The sequence below is a fragment of the Lipophrys pholis genome, assembly GCF_963383615.2.
Source record: "Lipophrys pholis genome assembly, chromosome: 13".
Taxonomy (NCBI): domain Eukaryota; kingdom Metazoa; phylum Chordata; class Actinopteri; order Blenniiformes; family Blenniidae; genus Lipophrys; species Lipophrys pholis.
This window is the reverse complement of record NC_137632.1, coordinates 10,975,614-10,998,042: the sequence shown is the minus strand read 5'-3', so window position 1 is coordinate 10,998,042 and position 22,429 is coordinate 10,975,614. Positions and strand designations below refer to the sequence as shown.

At 41.4% G+C, this 22,429-nt stretch overlaps 1 protein-coding gene across 13 annotated transcripts in view; it reads right to left on the bottom strand.

Moving 5' to 3' along the window:
* mid1 (midline 1) overlaps positions 1 to 16,126 on the bottom strand; it is a 30,288-nt gene extending 14,162 nt beyond the window's left edge. For 2 of the 13 annotated variants that reach the window (XM_080478815.1, XM_080478810.1), the window contains exons 1-2: positions 10,865 to 10,936; positions 445 to 1,166 (exon numbers count right to left, since the gene is read on the bottom strand). In XM_080478815.1, the coding sequence (XP_080334941.1) occupies positions 445 to 1,110 (666 nt within the window). In that variant the 5' untranslated portion in view covers positions 1,111 to 1,166; positions 10,865 to 10,936. Of the gene's footprint in view, positions 1 to 444; positions 1,167 to 2,715; positions 3,005 to 7,824; positions 8,069 to 9,498; positions 9,877 to 10,864; positions 10,937 to 15,963 lie in introns of those variants that run through there. The other 11 variants (XM_080478813.1, XM_080478809.1, XM_080478808.1 and 8 more) reach the window with 10 other exon arrangements.
* Between the last annotated feature and the right edge of the window lie 6,303 nt (positions 16,127 to 22,429).

Below are 22,429 nucleotides of genomic sequence, written 5' to 3'. Positions count from 1 at the left end.
TTTATACAGTTTCTAAAGTGCCACTGCAGATTTGCTTAAAGCTAACACTAACTTCCAAATTGCAAATGACATCCCTCTTGTCATAAAATAACAAGTAGTAGTTCCTTACAGAGCAGTTGGTTCAGATAAAATGCATAATAAAGTAAAGCCAGATAGAATTTTTCACATCACCTCATCGTTTGAAAAAAACTAAATAAGTAAAAGTATATATATATATATATATATATATATATATATGTAAAGCATCAGCACATGCGTTCAAACTGCTACAACCAACCACAACAAAAGCAAAATTCATTATCAGCTCTTGAAACTCTCACACCGAGATGAACTGAAAAGGACTTTTCACATTCATAGGACTCTTCTTTGATTTCAGTGTTCACATTGTATCATGCCAACATAAATCTCCAAAACATTCCCGCAAAGCTACAAATTCTATCTTACCTTGAGTTTGTCGTATCGGTCACTGAGAGCGGCGACTTGGTGGTCTCGGTGTCGGCCGACTAGCTTACACAACGCACAGATCAACTGTTCATCTGTCACACAGTACATGTTAACCTTCTCACCCTCATGCTCCAGACACATGAGGCCTCTCAGATGGGAGTCCAGTAAGGGCTCGATTAGACGGTGGCCCGTGAAAGGCTTCTTATTGGGATGGGTGGCCTTGAGACACTCCTCGCAGTAGGACACCTCACAGGTGACACAGGTCTTCACCGCGTCCTGCGGAGGGTCCTGCTCGCAGAACTGGCACTGAATCCGGCTGCCGGGAGACGTCATGGCTTTGCTGTCGGGGACGGCTCGCTCACGCCGAGTCTCGTTAGGAGAGTTAGGTCCACTCAGAGATGCCTTCTGATAGCGGTCAATGATGTTCTGCAGGGTTACGTTGCGCTTCAGTCCCTCTAGGCCCCTCTGGTTGAGGGTGATGACATAGCGACAGGTTGGGCACTGAAAGGCGCTGATCGACTGAATGGGCTCGCTGGGGGTGCAATGGGAAACCAGGATTCGGTGGGCACAGTTGAAACAAAGGCTGTGAGCACAGGGCAAGAGCAGCGGGTCCTCAAAAAGCTCCAGACAGATTGGACAGGTCAGCTCCGACTCCAGTGTTTCCATCTTCAGGCAAAACAAAGAAGAAAAGTAGGCGAAATCCAGGGAAGCCGATTAGCTATCTGTGAAAAGAAGCACAAACATATGTGGGTGATCGTACACTTTCTTGGATGGGAGCGAAAGTGTGTTTTTTATTTCCTTTGTTCTGTTCCAAACACCATTTAACTGAGAATGTTTGATAATCACTTGCAGGTCCAGTGCCCAGATAGAAAACTAGAATACAATCGACATTATGAATTTTCTGTCTTGTTTATTGAATGCTTCATTAAAAAACAAACAAAACAAAAAAACATCTAAAGTTATTCATCTCTGTCTTGAGCTTTCTTTGATTTCCATTCAAAGTTCAACATGAATACATGTATTTTGCAATAAATATGATGCAGATATCTGATTATGGAGATGAAGTAAATTAGAAAACTACAACAAGCAAGCGGGAGACTCCTGGAGCAACAACATGTTAGCATATAATACATAAACATGCATCAGACTTGCGTTTTTTGGTCGCTCTCACCGAACTTAAAGAATGCAGCAGCGGCCCATATTAATTTGGCACAGGCAAAATCTAGCCTGTCTGCATGTTTTCTCCTCTACACGGGAGACCGTGGGCCACCAGGCCAGCAAGGACTGACAGCTCAGCCAAGCAGAAGTCTATTGGCCTGCTTGCTGATGGCTGGGGTTCCACACCATCACAGACACTAAGCCTTTGTTCCCGGCCAGTCAGACACCCCAGCTGCGAGTGGACATACTGTGCTCACAGCATCGCTCCATGTGAACTCTCTACCTCCACTCATTATGTGTGAAAAAGGCTAAAGCTCATTATCTGGACAGTCGGACACAAGTAGCCTTTTGAAGTTGGGAGGATACAGCAATTACATCTGAGCGACAGACCTGGGTTTGTTCTTTCTGTTCTATTCAAATCAGCACAGACAACCAGTTATCCCGCTGCCCTGTACGGGACAAGAAGCAATTGTTGTGCCTGTCTTATGTGACTATGATGCATCTGTGGGCCTTTGTTTGTTTGCTATTCTGTTCTTCATAGAGCAAGTGACAAATGCAGGTGTCTGGAAACTAAGAATCAATCTCTTCGCCATTTAAACTCTTTACTCCTCTGCAAAGTAAATTTTTAATGATTGGCATTACATATTTAATATAATAAAAGCACATTAAAGTCCCAATCATGTTCCCAGTGAATATGTTAACTGTGTCAACTTCTTGACTAAATTATACATAAATCAGAGTTATATAACAGTTGCACACGATAATAAACACTTTCCTGCATTCCTTTCTGTTCTACGATTTCCCTTTTGAAACACAATAGGATAGCAGGCTGGTTTAAGCAAAGCTATTAGCAATGATGTGCTGCCCTTTGTAGGTCTTGTCAAACAGGTTAGGGTGCAGATTTAACCAAGCTCTCCCGAATTTAAAAAAAAAAAAATAAGAGCGAAGCAAAGATATTCATCCTCTGAAGTCATCGAGTGTTACAACATATCCTGGAGTTACAAAGCGCTTGTAAAATGACACTGGAAAAGAACTCCTGCAAAGTGTGTCACAGCCCCAAGTACACTACGCACTCCTGAAACTCTCCATTCATACACAGTTTACTTTACCCACCGATGGATTTCGCCCCACTTTGCACTGCCGAGACATTTTTGCTGAAGGAAAACTTCTGACCCGAGTCATGAAAACATGTTTACAACAACAACTGCACCCGTCACAAACTCCAGCATGCTGTAGAGGTCTACGTCCGGGTGGCACGGTTTCTTCACAGCCTCAGTAATCCTGCTGCAGAGCTGTCATTAAGCATGAGATTGAGCAAGCGGTAGCAAGCACAACAGGAAAAGTTGCCCGACAATTCCAGGAAAGCCAGCTCCACCTACAGCTGGAAGCTCTGGCCAACACTAGAAGAGAGAGAGCAGACGGCAGCAAGAGGGAGAGGGAGAGAGCCAGTGTACGAGAGAGAGGGTCAAAATCAGCAAATAAGCAGAGGCGCAGGATCACATAGAGCCTGAGCCTGCATCCTCACAGGCAGGTCAGTGTCCTCTCAGCCCTGCCCATTCAGAGATTCAAAGGGGTTAGGATCAGTTTCAGGTTTCCTTGTGTGACTGTCCCTTTGCTTCAAGCAGCACAATGCTGTAGATTGGAACTTTCCTCAGAAAATCCCTGAAGGGATTCAGAAAGAAAGGCTGAAGACACAAATAAAGATGAGAAGGAGCCTGAGAGGCAGCTCATCTGTAACGTGGGACAGAGGTCTACAATTCCCCCAGCATCGAGCAAACAAAGTGACAGAGAATTTGTTGGTTGCATCAACAATTCTCTCAGAGGTTTATGGTGTGTTGTGTGGAAGAGTTCCTCCAACATAATACTGTCTTACTTTAAGGCTGCAAAAAAACAGCAGAGTGCCTCAGCAAAAAATTGAAAGACACAAGCAATATTACAAGACTACAAATAAAGACAGACACTGTGCAGCATCATCTGCTCCATCCACATTTGTCCCAGCTGGCCCTCATGTGGGAATCACCGAGATGCCATCTGCTTACCATGTGCCTCTGTTTCCAGACACACCCCTGCTGCGCTCCGTTTGAATTCTTCTGTCATTCAAAGGATTCCCCAGCGTGACTATCCTCTCCAAGATAGTTACACACTGTAAATATTAAAGACTTGCTAGTTAATACAAAGCTGTGGGTACAGGCTACGTTGCTTGGGAGATGCACGTGGGAATGTGACTGCTGGCATTTCCCTGGGATCCCATGCCACTGTCATCAATCTCTGAGGAATCCACTTGATCAGGAAGAGAAATCGTCGCTTTGACTGAGCGCTTTGTCAGAAAAGCATCTATGATTAAGTTTAAAGTAACTTTAAGGTTCTTTCTCTTTTGTCAGGTGCGCACATCTAAACAGAAGCTATCAACTCCTTTTTTATTTGCTGAATGTATGTGAGACAAAAATGATGGATGCAGCCAAACTGCTATCCATTTAATACAAAATCTTTTAACCAAGGGCCTTGTAAGATCTCATCAATAAAATCTCATTGCATTCAGCCAAATCACATCCCAAACAATAATAATAATAGTAATAATAATAATAAACAGCATGCTGGTATATTGTTGCTAACTGAGAGTAGCGTGACATAAAGGGAGGTTTGCAGGTTCACATCCTAATGCTGACAGGTTAACACTGTGGGACCCTGAGCATTACCCTTGCGTGGCAGCCCACTCTGTGCGGTTAAGTGTAATAACTATGAGGTGGGTTGAAAGTGGAGAAGTATTTTCCCCAAACGGTACCAATAAAGCGTGCTTCCTTCTCTCTTTCTTAATTGAACAAATATGGACACGTACTCTTGTTTACATTGTATTTTTGGACATCTGTTTCTTCTGTGTGACTACTGAGATATTAGACATTGTGTACATTTTTTTTTCTTTTTCTCATTTTTACAGTAAAAAACATTTATAGATATAAATCCACCAGTTAATCTTGTGGATGGAGCACATTTATATATGTGCAGGGACAAGACATTCAAACTATCCACATAAAGGTTCCAAAGCCCAAATTAGAGTAAGACCAGGGATAGTATCACTATGAGGTGAGAGGAGTGCCCACCATACCACAGAGAAATATGAAGTGAAATCAATAATGTATAATATGTATTACACTCCTCATTGAAGGTGCTGTCATGCTGAAGTTTCCTTTTTATAATTCAAGTAAGGGTGGCAACTCCACATCATGTTTGACATCACTTAAAACCAATGACAATTGAGGGACACACATGCAGTGGCCAATCAGATTACACCCTCCCTCTCACCCATTCCCTTTTTGCTCCACCCCAGCACATATCAAATCCCCCCCAAGGCAAACATCTGATAATCTCACAATGGTCATGCAAACTTTAAGATAAGGAAATAACACAGCAGCCTATCTCAGCACATATTATAATCATAATCCCATATCAAACCTACTCTCTTATCACAAAACCATCCTTTTATCTCTAGTACTCAAACAGACACATTTGTTCAGTGGCTTGAAGCTGAATCTGTGTAAGTGCTTTCCTTTAAAAGCACAGCTCAGACTTGCATTTAATTGCAGTTGGCAATTTGTATCATATCACAGCTGAAGTGTGAATCGGGACACTTAAGTGCTGAGTAAGAGTGGATAGACATTTGTGAGACAGATGCCCTCAACTGTATGCTTCTTGGACGAATGATGAACTGACTAAACATTTGGAGTTTTATTTGATCAGGATGTAATGGGTCATTTACAGATGAAACAATTACAATGTCTCCGATATGAGAGACAATTTCCTGCTCAAGCACTTTCTAATCCTTTTGGATATGGTCTTTTATCACCCTTAATGATAGCTCTGAACCATGCATTCAGCAACTGAAAGAGTGTGATTGCTCTTTGTCTTCTTTCCTGGGGCAGACACCTAACATATTTATCTGTAATCCTGTCTTCACAGCGTAACTGTGACCAATGTGTGGCCTGTTGCTGCTCCCTAAAGCAGCCAGCTCAGCAGCGGCCCACTCACTCCTAATGTGATTTACAGCTGCAGCAGCAGCAGCCAGCTGATTAGACGGACAAATCTACCTGATCTGCAGCTGCACACATTACCCAGATTAGCTTAATGGAGCCTGGCCTTGACCAACAGCCACTGATAGTCTCACTTAAATGATTATAGAGGACAAGTTAATTAGAAATCTAAACATTTCAGCTCCCAAATTTAAGACACATCCTTCAAACATGATTACATTTGAAAAGAAGAACAGTATCATCACTTTTATCACGTTGGCTTGAGCCTGCTTGTAGAGTGCAGAGGTATGTTAAAATATGTTTTAGGCCTCAATCTGATCGAAAGCCTAGAGAGTGCATAATATTTGCAATTACTTTTTTTTAATATGGTTAGTGAAGGAAAGAAAGTTGTAGAGGTCAGTTCAGCAGGTTCTTTTTCCATTTCTCTGTCTGTGCTATACAGGTCATCCTGGTCAGCAGCACAAGTTGCACCAAAATCTCATTTCCTGCCTGCGGCTTGGCAGGTGGCATCAACGGGAAAACACTGTATCCGTCCCACAACCACAGGAACTTCACATAATGTCACTTTCCAAATATGTGGCTGGGCCCATTTAGTCAAAGACCAAAACTGGAAGAAGAAAAAAATGTTTTGAAAATCTTTTTCATTGAGCTTTAAACTAAAGCATATTATATATTGTTCAAAACCAAAATGATGCTCCATACTGCTATTTTTATAGACCTGCAAGAATGAAAAGTTTGCAGGGGTCAAATAACGACAGTGCGTTGATGTTGCGGAAAACACTCAAAGAGCGACATCATGTGGTCAACTATTGAAATGCAGCTGTAACCAGGTGAGGAAACCTCGAGGGAACATGAGGTGTCGGCCTTTCCCTCCTTTAAAAAAAAATAGATAATTTTGTTACAAATATACCATCAGAGGAAATCATAATTTTGCTTTTCATTCTATGTTTGGTGTCCTACTGCATTTAGGTTTAGTGGACCTAATCTCCTTTTATGAATTTATGTCTATCCATTTGTCTAACCTTCTCCTTAAGCCTGCATAGTGATCCATTTGTGAATCCCCTGCCACTAAAGTTCTTCCTGTGTGCAACAGTGACATGGAATATACACCCTGCATTGCCAACATAAAGCCAACTACAGAAGTTTTCAACTAAAATAAAAAAAAAGTTTAATATGAGCCAACAATGTAGGGAATTAAATATGGCTGACTGTAAGTGGTTAATGATCATTTTCAAATAGTAATTACCCTTTAATTAAAATCAGTGTCAAAAGCTCTTATACAATGTAAAGACCTCCACACCTGTTGCCAAGGCAACGGCTTGATATCTGTTTGTCATACGAGAGATCACAGGCGGAGCTCTGGTGGGAAGATGTCTAACATTTCTGCAAACACGAACAAGATAAGTAACTAATTAATAGGAAAGACCGCAGACTCAACTGCAGTGCCCTAGTTTTACTCTTCATTAGCTCCAGTTTGCTTTTATGTATGCATGCCTGTCCCAAACTGTGTCCAGATGTTCTGCCAGAGCACATATGGATGTTACAGAGGAGGGAAATGTCAGTAGCTATCTTTTATCTTATCTCTGGAGCAAAAGGTATGTTGTGGGTCAGGAGGCTGCCAGATTATGAATGAAAGGGCACTTTTTTAATCTTTCACAGGGCCGTAAGGGTCAAAGGAAACATATAAAGAAAAAGTCCTTTGATGACCAAGAAACCTTGGTACTGATAAACCGACACGATTGACCAATTTTAATTCTATATTTAGCAAAGATAGAGTCAAATACACTCTTAATCTATCACATTAGAATATAATCTTTCAGGCAGAGCAAGTGCTTACATGTGTATTAAATGTGACAAAATACACACTAAATAGCTGCTTTAATGCTTGAAATCTATTTTGTAACACCCCCCCCCCCCCCCCCCCCCCCACCCCCCACCCCCATGCTTTTTAATCACAAAATCCCCCGTGGCCTTCTCACTTAGTCATCTTATTCCTCAAATATGATCCAGAGTATGAAACATGAAGGAATCTGTGAGCACTACCAGGCCAAACAACCTTAGCATTAAAACAGATCCCAGCCTGCAGGCTTGGAAACACACAGTGACTCATTGTTTTGTTCCAAAAAACCCCACACAAACACAGAGGCACAGCCACAAAAAGAGTACAGGGTGAAGTTAAGTACGACCTCTGACTTACCTGCCACATGGTTACAGCCATAAACAAGCAGGAGAAGAAAAGTGCCACCTCTAAAATCAGTCACTGTTGATATTTAGGTGCTGCAAAGCTGTTCCACTGCAGTGCTCTGAACTTTAAGCAAAGTGGCTCAGTCCTCCTGCACTCTGTGGATCCGTGACCCTCTAACCCTTCCCTCTAAGCCCACTGAAAAATAGCAGGAGAATCTAAACTTTCTACCCTTTTTTCTTCCCTCACTGAGAACTCTACCTATCCCATCTAGATGCAGTGGGCTGCAAATTGTTGCATTAGCCAATGGTATGAAAGGGGCAGGACTTCAGCTGGTTTGGTCTATCACTCTGGGCTATCAGAGCATGGCCTGCTGCCATAACTCTCAACAAAGCCTTATTGTCACCCTTAAATACACAAAAGTACACACTCTACAAGACAACTTTCTGTGAATTGATTCGACATTGGGTGCAGACTTTTACAGTAAGTGGAGCGATGACATTTGAAAGTAACTTGAAGGCAAAATCTGCACTGCTGAATCCATGTTAGACTTTATTGCCATGCTCAATCTGTTTCACGCTTAAGGCAATATTCAATACAAATGAAGTAGTGCATGGTGGAAACACAGTAATCAATTATCGTTATACTCTCCACATGAGAGAAGAGTGACAATTTGTCTGTGGAAAAGATCTAATTCTGTCGCAGTTAAAGGCACAGTACATTCAAACAGGATCAGCCATGTTTCATGCTATGCACTTTTGACAATAAACATGTTTATTACCAAAGATGTTCAACAAGGAAGCGTCATTGAGATGAAAACATAGGTTAATTTTTAAACTCCGAATGCAACTGTATCCCATAAAGAATCACACCCTTTTTTCTTGTGGGCACGTTCACTGAAATGGAAACGTACAGGAATGCAGCCTGGCTGCGACAGCTGACTTAGATAGTGTTGAAAGTTGTCTCACATTGTTGGCATCTGTTCACCGGTCTTTGGTTGTGAGGAAAATGCTCTCAACACAAACATGTGCTGGCTGACACAAGTGGCATGCACATGGTGATGCTGATATACAGTTTGATCAGATTCTTAACTCTGGGGTGGAGTTCACTGTGAAACTCTGAGTTGTAATGAATTCAACTACATACCTTTACCTGGGACGACCTTGCTGTCAAAACCAAACTGGACTTTTTGTTTAGAAAGTTTCTCTGCAGTTGTTTATGTTATGGGACATAACACAGCACATAAGGCACAGAGTGATATGGATTAAAACCCAAAGCTCCTGCCAGGAGTCTTTGTAATTCAGTTTAGCCTGCAGGGCTCCAAAGAGTATGACAAGAAAGTAAAACAACTGCTATTCTCAGGTATGTCAAGGTGCACAGTGAATTCCAAAATGCAATGCAAATGTGACGCCAACACAATGTATGCTATTTAAACACATGCAATTAAATATTAAAAGGAACAAACTAAGTTACTGCAAGATATCAAACCAGAACAACATTTCTCTTGTTTGTTTACGTTGTGATCCTCAGCTTCCTGTCAATCCACAACAGTAAATCACTGCATCTACAGTGTCCTGACAAGAAAGTGGTATTAATTTAGCTCATTCAAAGTTTAACTGAAGAGTCAAAGGGAAGATTTAAAGGGAGTTTTTAAAGTGCTATCTATTGGAAATACAGATCATGCCTTACCTCTCAGCCTGGTAGAAAGTCAACCAGACAGTCCACAGTCAGGGTGACAGATGAATACAGAAAGAAAGCCCAGGAAGAGATTTTTCTGAAAACACTGGCTTTCCTCTGAAGCCTCCCTTTAGCTCCTACTTTCTGTCTGAGTTCTGCTGCTTCATCTGTCTCACTGCTATCTCTGAAATTCTCCTCACACAGCCTCTTCTTCTCTAATCCTTTCTAAAGGAAGCCGAAACAGCTCCAAATGGTTCAACCAGGCACCGACTTCTCAGGCTTTTCCCTCTTTGTATTATTTTGTTGGCTGGGATCATTAACTTAGTCCCATGAGAACATAAGGAGGTAAATAACCCCCCTCCTTCCTGTGGGTGGCTGTCAATCACATGTGATGATGAGGTGGTGGTGGGGGCGCTTTCAGCCTCCGAGGAAGCACTGCTGATTGGTCACCGGGGAACAGAGGTGCCCTGCATGACAAATGGGAGCTCTGGGATGGTTGGAATTGTAAAGATTGCTCAGCTGAGGTTACATGCACATTTATAATAGACTATTACACTGCTCAGTCATTTACATGCCATTTACAAGAATATAGAGCCATTGAGATGAGTGAGTCATCAAATGTGGCAGTAAAGGTCTATTTCATGCAGCTGAATACAAGGAGCAGGTAATTTACGATGCACACGAGTAACCAGGTGAATGTGAGGGTCAGCATTGGTAATCACAAGTTCTTTAGAGGACCCTTTGGTACAGTCTGGACTCTCAGCGGGGGGGACTGTGAGGGATGCAAAAAGCTTCAGTTGCCATGACAGTGTGGCATGAGCAACGATGCATCCCAGCACTTGAGCCAAATGCCACTCTAATCTTTTCACTGGCAAACCTTCAGCTCTCTCCTCACAGCTTGTTTGTTTCTCAGTCAAGCCTACTGCTGTCTGTCACCATCCAGTCGTGTCCAACATCCCATGCCAATCTAAAGTCTGCCGCATTTTGTAAGGAAAAGGAATGTGTAAAGACACTTTTTGTGAGGCAACAATACCTGAGGGAGGTCAGTCTCCTCCTAAGTGTCCACAACTAAATTCTCAGCTTGGCAAGCAATGAGAAACAATGGGCAAATTAAGACTCACTTCCAGTGCGACTCCAATGCTTGGCTCATTCTGTACAAATTACCAACACGCTAATGGATTTGTAAACAGTACAACACAAATTTATTCACAGACAGCAAAGCCACATTATTCTCACATTGCTCCATAGATGTACACCACTTTTCCACTCATTTACGACAGCAAGTCATCAACAAGAAAGCATTATTGCCCCTGCCCGAGGCTATACAGTGCAATATACATTCACAAACTGTCATTGAAATAATTACTTCGCTACTCACTCTCATGCTGGGTTTCATTTCGATGCAATAAAGTACCGTTAAACTCAAGACACTGCCATGGATTTTAGTGTCACACTGACATTTGAAGCCAGTGCTTTTAAAGGTGAAATTCCCTCACAACTCCAGGGTCAGTCAAAAGTCACTCCCCTTTCTGAACAGTAATAAACATTAAGTGGAAAAATGTCTGTTTCTGTTTTAATCATTCCATAAAAGAGAAAACCCGTCTGGGTTGTGGTTTTAACAACTGTCCCCACCTCGCCCACTGGAAACCAAAACTGATTTGTATAGTTTCTGTGGCTCTTAGTCCGGGAAATCAATCAAAATAATTTATTTATGTATATCCCTGTTACTTAGTAGCTTGCATCTGTGTCAAAACAAATGCAGTCTTCTGCAAAATACACATTTTTGACAACAACTACGTGATAATCTCTCTGCTGTGTCAAAGCTGAGGCCTCCAGACATCAGGGACACAATATTTGTTATATTTTCTGTTAATACAAATGTACAAGAAGCAATCAAGATGCTGACATTTTTTTGTGTAATCCTACCAAAATTATGTCAAGAAAATATGCTTCATTATTCTGTACATATATTCCCTTATCAATAAATAACAGCACTGTTGGAATAATTATTCAAAACAAATGAATATTCATCCTTACTAAATAAGGCCATTTGCTGCCTGAGGCAGTTCTCTCACTGACGGTTGGAACATCAAGCTGTATTAATTGGGAAAAAAAAAAAAAAAAAAAAAAAGACCTGAGAAGGGCCAGGAAAAGCCTCCTGAATGAGCTAAGATAAGAAGTTAGACTGGAACAGGCTGTGAAATTGAATGTTATATAAACTTTGATGCTTGAGAAAGAAATAGGATTTCTCCGAGGGAACAAGAGAGAAGACATTTGTAAACTGCATCATCATCATGTTACAGGCTTCACCTTGGTTTTCAGCCACAGAGCAAACTTGATTCAAACAGAACAAAGAAGTCCTAAAATATGCATGTAATCCGAGGTGTGCAAATAGTCGCTATGCAGAAAAGAAAGTATAAGTCAACACTTTTAGACTCACATGTTTGTTTGATCAGCAGGACGACTAAGTGCACATGGTCAAAAACTGCCTCACACCAAACAAACTGCTCACTCAAGCACATCAGTATATTTCTGGTAGGCTCAGCAGCCACAAAATAAGCATCAAATCTGACTTACACACAGTACGGAGTGATCCTCTGAAGCACAGCGGCGATATGCAATATTCCCATTGACAGGTCAGCTCCTCATTTCAGAAACACATGGACGAGAGAATAAACAAAACATAGAGTAGCATCATGGCTAGTCCCTCTCCATGCTCTCTTCCTCATTGCCAAAGCCCCCCACCCTACCACAACCCCAGCCGTATGCTCATACGAGCGTGAAACATGCCCAGGAAGCGTCACTTCCACTGGGTCATTTCATGGATACTGTCTCCATTAATGGTCGGGCCCATCAACCCCCCTTCTGGGGTTGTGCTCTTGCCCTTGGCACCCCACCCTCTCAGCAATAAGACAAAGAGGTAACAAATGGAGAGACAAAAGGGGGGGGGGGTGGGTTGCACAAACCTTGGGGACCACATTTTGATGAGTTTCTAACTAACCAGCCAGGCCTTGAGCAGATGGGATCAGTCTCCAGGGCTATGCTGCATGGTTGCATTTAATACACAGCAGTATACATCCTCACAATAAATGCTGTGCTGCTCTCCAAATGGCACTCATCAGATCATAGAGCTCGCACAAACAGAAGCAAAATATCTTTGCTCTGTTATGTTTGCAATTAAGCCCTCAGAAATGACAATAATTATCGTTTGAATGTACATGCCTAATTGAGTTAGCGCACACTTCAGCATCAAGATTGTCTTTTTGAGCGCACACACTGATCTGAGTAACAATAATTATTTTCCTAACTGGGACAGTAGAAAACACTCCTCATTCCGCCAGCAAACAATAAGATGAAAGCACAGGCTGCCCCCGTCATGGCAAAGGTTCAAGATTTTAATTGCTTTCATCCCCAAGGCATGCTGCCCATAAACTAAGCAACACACAATCAATCCAAACATCAGCTAAATGAATGAACACGTTAGTCGCAAGCCAATTAACGCTTACTGTAATTTATCTTCAAGTACCAACTGAAGTTGTATGAGCTCTGTGCAAGGGTACAAAGATAAATGTGTCCTTTTCTCATTCTAATCACATGTATAGAGTAGAAACTGTAAAATGTATGAAATATGTGCTGTAAGCACCAACTAGTACCTACATACATTTAATGTGATTTATGATTAGCTGGCAGAACATAGAAGGCCATTGTGAGCAGTGACCTGGAATTGATTCCTTTACTCACTTTGCTGCTGCTTTATTGGACGTTGTTCATGGTTTTGCCAACAGCAGAATCGATTGTCGCCCTTGTTTAGCTTTCTGGTGTGGCGCATCCGACAAATACATTTTTGTGTTTTTGATAATAATGACTCTGAAAGTTGATTAAAATGTACATATAGTTGAAGAAATTCCTGGCCAACAGTGTGCATGAAGACACTCTGGTCATTTAACTGTCCTGACCTGATTTGGCACATATAAAGTGGTTTCCATCATGATACGCTGCTTTAACGTGAGTTCATATTATGAGACTTATGATAAAACATTAAAGCAAAGTTGAAGGCTGAGGACACATTCATATGTGATTTAACAAGAAGACGAGCTATACTTTGTGGTTAAACCAACACATTGAAAAATTGTACTTGCCAGTGTTTTCTCACTGAAATAAAACAGTGCAGCAGTTTTGGAAAAGAAGGGTCATATGTTATGTTTAGTCCACACCACAAGGCCTTTAGCCTGAAAGTCTTGGCTTTTTATTTCTTCTTTTTTTTTCTCCTGTAAAGAAAAAAGTATCCTCTTGAAAGGGTGCGGTGAACGCCTGCTACATTCTTTGCTGCTTGGAGAAGTCTGTAATTGCTTCCAGCTTCTGAGAGATCTACTGAAAAGTAAAAAAGCTGGTGTCACATCTTTATCACGAATCTCCCACTGACAACACTGAATTTATCTTATCAAAGAAGGTGCTTCTGAAGCATGCAGCCATTCGCCTGTCTGGTAACCCTCCCACCCGACACCCAACCCCCAAAATACAGTCTCCATTGCACGTAGCAACAGCTGCAATTAAACACAGCGCTGCTCCAATGCAGGTGGATATAAATGTTTAACTTCTCACTGGAGAAAAGGTTAAAGACCTATTGTTCTTTTCAGTTAGACAAACGGTGGTACTGCAGCACCACGTTCAACCCTCCTACACCGAGGTTTGCTGGAGGTGGTCTGAACATCTGTTGTGGTGTGCTGTGTTCATGCGTCCAAGGAGACCGTCGGAGCCAAAGGCGGAAGCCCAGCTGCCGGGATCTGGGTCAGCAGCATCTGGGCTCAGGGATGTTTTCAGAAACTCTCTGCTCAGGTTAAGTTGTCACTGTTGCACCATCAAAGATAGCGGCAGATGTTTAAGGCGAAGCCCCGTTATTGCAGCTTTAGAGATGGTCTAAAGGTTAAAAGCTTGTCAGGCTGATCAATTTTCAGCTTTGGCTGTGTACGTTGGCTCGGTGTGACCCTGTACAATTTCTCCACTTACACTCCACTCTGGGTGTCAACAAAGCATTCCTTCAAGACGGTGCAGGACACATTCCACAATCTTGGCTTGCGAAGCACATTTTGGGGAGTTTGCGAAAACGAATGAAACATCCACTGATAGATGAAATATTACTCGACGGTCACATCATGTGGGGAGTCTACAAAAATGTACACGTACATAAGCCCCCATTTCCCCACTGGACCCCTTGATCATATACATTCGCTGGCTCTGAGAAAGAGAGGGAACAAGCATCAGCTCTTGGCCTGTCACAACAACCAGGCCCGGAAATCTCACAGCTGCTGGTGGAGCTGGCACAGCTGACCTCTCAGACACAGTTTAGTTTCTCATCTGAAGCGAAGACTCGTAGAAACAGAGCTGCGTAATGAGAGAAGGAGCCAGGTTTAATAAGTGGATCAAAATTACCAGAGCACGTAAGGGAGTTTTAATACATTCAAATGTTCTTCCTGGACAGGTTATTTCATTAAATAGGATGGTTAAATGAATATTATTCAACACTTCAAGCACAAAGGATTCATTTAAAAAAAAAAAAAAAAAAAAAAAAAAAAGAGTACTTTAGCTGATTCTCTTAAAGCTGGAGCAAAGTGAGAGCCTCAGAACAATAGCAGATCCAGATGCTTGTGTGAAAGAAAGTATTGAAAACCAAAATGAATTCGCCAGAGTTCCCTCCGCAGTTATTTGGCACAATTACACATTCTGTTCTCGCTTAGAACAACATGGCATCACTTTTGTTCCCACCAAAATAGAAGTTGGGAGAAGAGCAAAGTTGCAGATCGAAAACTATGAGCCATCTCATGAAAATGCGCGCAACTGAAAAGCTTGGACACGAACAGTATGACAGCAAATTCCTTCCAGCACACAGGAAATATTGGGTTTTTTGCCGGTTCAGTAACTTGCCCGCAGTGAGAAAGAAAAGCTGTTGTGTCCAAACTACACTGGGTTGTCAGCAGATGTGATGCACGCTCAAACAACAGCGAGCTTGTTAATAAGACTGCTTATCTGACTTCTCTTTAAATGAACTTCTCTTGCACAGAGTCACCAACATTTTCCAATCTTTTCACCCGTTTTAGATAAAGTGCTGCTGCCTCTTTTCAAGCAAACCTGTCTGTGCACTCCTGTGCATTCATGCATGTGTTCATTTAGTATTATCCTGACGGTGCAGAAACCAGCCTGTTTGTTCCCCAAGCAGAGTAAATAAGCTTATTACACATAACATGCCATGAGAAGTAATATGAAATCATTAAAATCGGTTCAGGTTTTTCAACTGTGAAACCTAATGCACAGGGATTTTGGCCTTTGGTTCCTTTTTCTGACTCAGCAAAATGCTTGTCAGTTGCTCCTTTGCTCAGTCTGAGATAATTAGCAATGCCTGTGTGCAATAGGAGCAACATTTCCAAGTCGGCACTATCTAAACCCCATTAACCCACTAAATGTTTCTTTATCAGATCTTACCTGCTTCCCCATGGCTGCGGTGGTATGTGTCTCTCCCTGGTGAATAAATACTAAAGCTAAAGCAGACTATCACTCTTAGGCAGCTGGCACCTCCCCTGAGGTAAAACAGACAGGAGACAGAAGGCTGAAGGTGTTCAGTCTGCATGTGCACTCCCCCTTCACTGGGGTGTGTACCCACACATACCTCACTGACACACACTCTCAGACTCATCTGCTTTACAGGTTTACACAGGAGCATGGAAAGCTCCAGAGAAGAACACTTAACTCTTTGATGAGCTGACATTGATGCAATGAGCTTATCCCCATCGGGATAGTCAGGCAAAAAGCGCGGAGCTTCCTTTATTTATCAATCCAGCAACAATAGCAACAAAACTGAAGAATAGAAAGAGTTCATTCCGGCCTTATATATCTGCTTCATCAGATAACACTGATAAAGGGCTTTTCTTCACCACCACAGGGCAGCTTTATTATGTCACCGTGTAGAGAAAAAATAAGTCTTAAGCCGAGGATTCACAGCAGCCAACAGGCAAGAAGCAGCATAGAAGAAATAAAAACTTTGTTATTAAGCAAGCGGGAATTGCTTTCCTCGACCCTAATGAGAATTCATCCTGTGAGATAGATGAGTCAGACTGAAAACACAATTCTGTAATGAGATCATATTTGAAGAATTGGGCGTACATCCCCATGAGTGAGGGGAAATTACTTTGGTCAGGCCTGATCTTATCTTTGGAAATGCTTGCATTTGAACTCATCAAGAAAGACATCACTGCATTGAAAGATTAAACACACACACACAATCAAACTTTAGTAGAAATAAAGGTGAGTATGTAAGCTTGCGAGGGAACGTTTTCTATTCTTCAGTCAGTTCTGCTGTGGCACAATATAAAGATTTGAGTAGCCAGGATCTGGACAAGTAATAGGCTCGGCCACACATTAAATCAGAACTGGAAAGTTTTGAGAGCTGACGAATCTACTTGGGGAGAAAGCAGAAACTTTAGACTTAGTCTCCATGGAGGTTATTTTGGATGCAAAAAAAAAAGTAAAGCTAGAAATCATGCAGGAGTTTAAATATACAAAAGTCATATCATGACAAAAACCGGAGACTCGCAGTGGAGGTGGACAATTAGTTTCTGCATCACTCGCACAGCTCTCAGGGAAACATGCTATAAATCACACTGGAAGTTAGACAACATAAGCATCTGTCTACACAACCAGATGTCCTCTAACCTTGATTTTGGGTGTATTAAAACTATAATATAACAGGGATGTGGATACTAGCGAAAGGTGAACCCTCAGGGCAAACTCTGAGTAGTCTCTCAATGGTGTGTCTGACCGTGACTTGACTGTCTCCAGTTAGTTTTGTGTGTCTGAGTGAGCGTAGCAGAGCCACTGAAGTGGTGCAGGTGAGGTTAGAAGCCGGCATAATGAGGTTAAGGAACGTCTTTCCCTTCAGTAATTGAGGCAAACTCCGCAGGCACCCCTCACCTTATTTTCCACCAAATGTAGTACAGGTACTTCTAAAGATGGCGGTGTCTTTTCTGTCTGTCTTCCAAGGGGAAAAAATAAAGAAATCTGATCGTACACAAACAGGTCCTGATGCTCAGTAAATCACGCTGACAAAGCACTTCACCTGTGGAGTCTGTTAATGTATAAATCAAAACCTCTGCTACGTGTCTAAGAAGAAGGAAAAGTAAATTGATTCTTGCTCTCGAGGAGACTGCTGGGTCTTCCCCGTTTTGAGACATGATGACTACAACAGTGATCTCTACTTAACAAATCTAATCTTTCGTTAAGCTTAAGCATCCCTCTGAGCAGCTTTGTGAACATGAAACACTGATTTCTTGTAAATGTATTATTGATAAGTCTATTTTTTTCCTAACCTTTCCCGACGCTGTGCTTTATAAGAACTCAGTTTCCTGTCTGTTCATTGAATTGATCTGATCTGACCTCAAGGACTGAATGAGCTCCAGGAAAAAAATAATCAGCTTCTCTCAATCAGTGAGGAACTGACAGATTCAGGTCGTTTCTGCTGCTTTTCTTTGAAATTTCATCCACACAAGGAGGTCTTCCGTGTTCTTGTTGCAAGACATTTTTCTATCTTCGTCTGCGAGGAAACGGCGAAAACATGGTGATTAGACGGGACTTTTTACACACCTGTTGAGGTGAAATAATTACACCTTCACGCTTCCTTTATGTTTGATGATGTCACTGAATTTCCAAGAAACAGAAGTGAAATGCATGTGGGTGTGTAGAGTTTTCTCGCGTTGATAACAGATGTGCGGAATCAAACTATTGGTCGACTCATTCTGAGGCTTCACCTACCTTAGATTGATCCGACATAAATTAAAGTTTGGTTTGGATCTGCCTCCCTCAGTCAGTTTAATCAAATCAAGTCAGCATGTTGGCTGTTGTCGAGTCTGAAAGCATCAAACAAAAATCATGAAATAATGATTTGCTGTAGTTTAAGCGATGTCACCGATGTGACTTCGATCGTAACGCATGCACTGCAAAAAAGGTAGCCCAATGATAAAAGTATAAACATTATATTTGAAAGGAAAATTGCCTAAAAGTAGTGAAGTAATCTGTCCATGCGACAAGTAAATTTCCCTTGATAAGAAATCTTGAAATAAATGTCGATTTAAGTTTATACTGTAAAATCATGGATGAAAAATAAGTAACTTTTAAAACAAGTCAAATTATCTATCATGTCTAAAACTAATTTGTGCCAAATAAATTGCCGTCTACGAAGGCATTTTAAGGTAATTGTTTTAATTAACTGATTGTTTTTCTTTCAATGTAATTGGTTATAGTAATATAACCAGTATTTTGAGTTAATTATTTAAAGGCATTGATTCTCACAATGCTTCATCTCATGGTAAATGTTAAATATATCAGATGAATTAATCAAATTTGTAATATATATCCGATATCATTTATATAATACAAAACTTTGTAGAATGAAAAAAAACATATCTTAATGTAAATTCCTGGAAAATCGTCTTAATGTTTTCGTTTGCTATATTTATGAGATAGGCAGTTGTGCTGCATCTTGTCAGCATAAATTTAAATGCTTATTATAATGCTGCTGCTTTGTGCAGTGTCGCTGTGGCTTGCGAGACTGATCGATAGATAATCCTCACATGAGGACTAAACATGTTTCCTTTGTCAATTGTCCGTCACTAATCAGGTAATCCTCCGATGATCTGATTAGTGACGGCACTTGGAGGGTTTCTCAGCTGTTATACACTGTATAAGAATTGCGACTGATCGGTCTAAACATTATGTAGGCATTTTGTGGCCACCATAGGTTCTCTTGGAAGAGATATCATTACAGAAAGATTGTGGTAACATGTGTGAAGCATGTACTCTTTTAACATAAAAGCAGTAGCATTTCCCGCAGTGCGTTGTCTGTTGGGGGAATTGTGTGGATTTTTAACAAGCCAGGACATTTATATTTGACCACAAAACACATAGAGGTTTAGAATATTTATTGTGTTTGCCACCAGTGTGTAGTTCTTCTATGTCTGTAGTAGGAAATACATTTCACAAAATGGCTCTCGGATGCATATTTTCACAGAACATATGTCGTGAGAATTCACATCTCATTAGCAAAACGTGAAGTAACCGCTAAATGAAATGTTTAGAGGCCTAAGTACTCTGTCAGCAAAAAATAGGAAACGAGGACTTGGCGATCAGTGGGTGCTGTTTGTTGTCCCGTACGATCTCAACAACAAGCTTAAGCAGAAAACATCTGGTGGCTCTAATTTCTCCTGTTGCATGGGAGTCATTTTTTACTGCCACATATTTTTCTGTTTATTGCGCAAGTTTGAGGACTGAACAGAACAGACTGCTGAAAGCTGCCTCTTGGTTACTGTCCTGAAGAATCCTGTTCGTGTAATTTAAACAACTAATCACCCGCGGCCCAGCACAGCCAAATAACTGACATACTGAGGCTGACCCAGTCCAATTCCCCCACCCCTGAACACAGCGTGCATCCCAACTGAGCCGCTCGAAGTATCATGTGTACTCAAGGAGAAAAGAATTGAACATAGCTGGTGAAAGCTATGGGGTATCTGCAATCGCACAACCACATGTAGGTCCACACATGTCATCTATTTCCAAAGCTTCGGAGAACACTGCAGCATTTTGAGCATCAGCAACAGATTCAACATATTCTGTGTAATTTTTCTTGACTGCAATGTGGTCCCTGTTTCACAACGAGAAGAATTAATCATATTTATCCCAATTGGAGCATGAGGCAGACCAGATGGCGAGAATGAAATAAGATTTTGCAGGCTGTCTGAACACAAGTCTTGTGTTGCCTTTACAGAGTTTGCAGGAAAACACAACGGGAGATAGTGTGTCTCGGTATTCTGGGCTGATAATCTCACACTGATACAAATTAATTGATTTGGAAAGGCTTGACATTAAATTAAAAATTCAAAAACCCAGACTAAAAAGTGTTTCTTCAAACGTCCCTCTCCAAAGACGAGATGGGAGACTTGCTCAGAATCCAAAACTGCAGAAAATTGCTTGAACTTGTTTTTTTTATCACTGACACACTTGGTATCTGAAACATCACATTTTGCTCATGAAGTGCTGAAGTGGACTAAGCTGAGAGGCTTAATGCAATCACAGCTAATCCTTTTATCTTTAAGGTTTTTTTTTTTTTTTTTCTTTCTCGAAAAAAAACTCAATTTCCCAGCTCGGACCATGACTCTCATAAGCCACTGCTATTGACATCTACGTGCTGTGTCACGCTTGCAGCCATCAATAGACTTCTTACTGTTATATTACATGTTTTTCCTTGAGGAAAATGATGGATGTTGGTGTTTACAGTTGTCGAGTCACCGGAGAGAGTTCCCTCTTAATGAAGGCTGTGGAAATGCATTGTCAGATAGACAATGAGGCCCAAGTGGAGTCATTAATCAGCACTAAATAACTTTGGGTCTCAACTTTGCAAAATGCAAATGCAGCACATTCACTCGGCTGATTGGGGGCAAGGATTATATTTGACTTAAAGGTACCACTCCCAGATTTTGAGCTACATTTTGTGAACATTAGCAGTGGGTTTAGACCTGCTTATACGTGCTATAAACTCTATCAGTAGGCACTCAGTCGCGTCAAACAGAAAGGTACTGGAGGTAGCCTGCTTACACCAGCATAACAGGAAGTCCTGTACTGCAGCCTACAACGGCAGAAAGAAGACTGAAGTATTTAATTTGAAGCACTTTTGCATGATTTATATCTTAATTAGCTCGGTGGAGATTTCTTTTTTTTTTTATGTCCTCTGCTGAGATTTGTGTCTCAATCTCGACCTTGAAACCACAGGGCCAGGGCCTCTCTTGTTTCTGAACACTGAGTCTGGTTTTGGACGCGACCTTCCTTCGTCCTCCCTGCAGCTGCTCCTGATGCTGCAGAGGAGACTCAGTCCAACAGGATGGACTCCCTTCCTGCTGGGAACAGCAGCAACGCCGTGCCAAAAAAGACCAAATTACATCCATCAGCACGACATAAAAAACAAGTACAATTTCATTTGGTTGATCTGAATGGTTTGCTTTCTGGATGCGGGTCACCAAGAAAACAGTATCCTCTGTCATCCAGTACCTGTGACTGTTTAGAACAACGAAAGGCTTAATCTGCAGCGGTGATTAAAAAAAAAAAAAAAAAAGCAGGGAAACAGTGATGAGGCTGGATTTTCTGTAAAACACATCCAGACATCCTGTTCTTTTTCTTTGGTCTAGTCAGAATGAGACTGTGGCACAGCCAATGCATCCTGACTCACACAGTTGGGGAGTTTAGCCCAACATCTTGTCTTGACAATGTTCACTGTCTTTCTAGATGATTTATAACCTTTTTCTAACACTTAGCCACACTATTCCAATAAACACTGTGCTTTCCATTATTGTGAAGGCATTTATTCAAAAGCACTCCATAGCAACAGAAGGAAACTATTATGAGACTGTTGTCGAGAAGTCTGCCAAGTTAACCAGTTAGCGACTGGCAGACAAGGCTTGTAATACCACTTTGTATCACAAGGTGGGACAGTGAGTCACGGCAACATTTTTTTCTGCCTTCAGATCAACAACAACAAAAAGTAGCAGCAGTTGATTCGAGGTCCGTTTGCACCTGGCTTTAACACGTGTTTCAGGTGATTCCATCACAAGAGGCAAGATTTATAAAGACCTGGGCAGAGGAAACCATCACCAGGCCATAGAGGTAGTAATACAATCTGAACTCAAGTGAAAAACGCATGATATGGACATATGTAAACCTCCCTACCGCATCTTTAACACCTTTTAACCACTCACCAAATATACATTTTGTGATTAGAAACCATCTACAATATAAATACTACTCCGAAGTCAGATATCAACTTAAAGAACCATGTTGACATTCATTTTAATATGAATGTAGAGGACAACTGGGGGCATAAAACAACAGAAGTTTTCTTTTACAGAAAAGA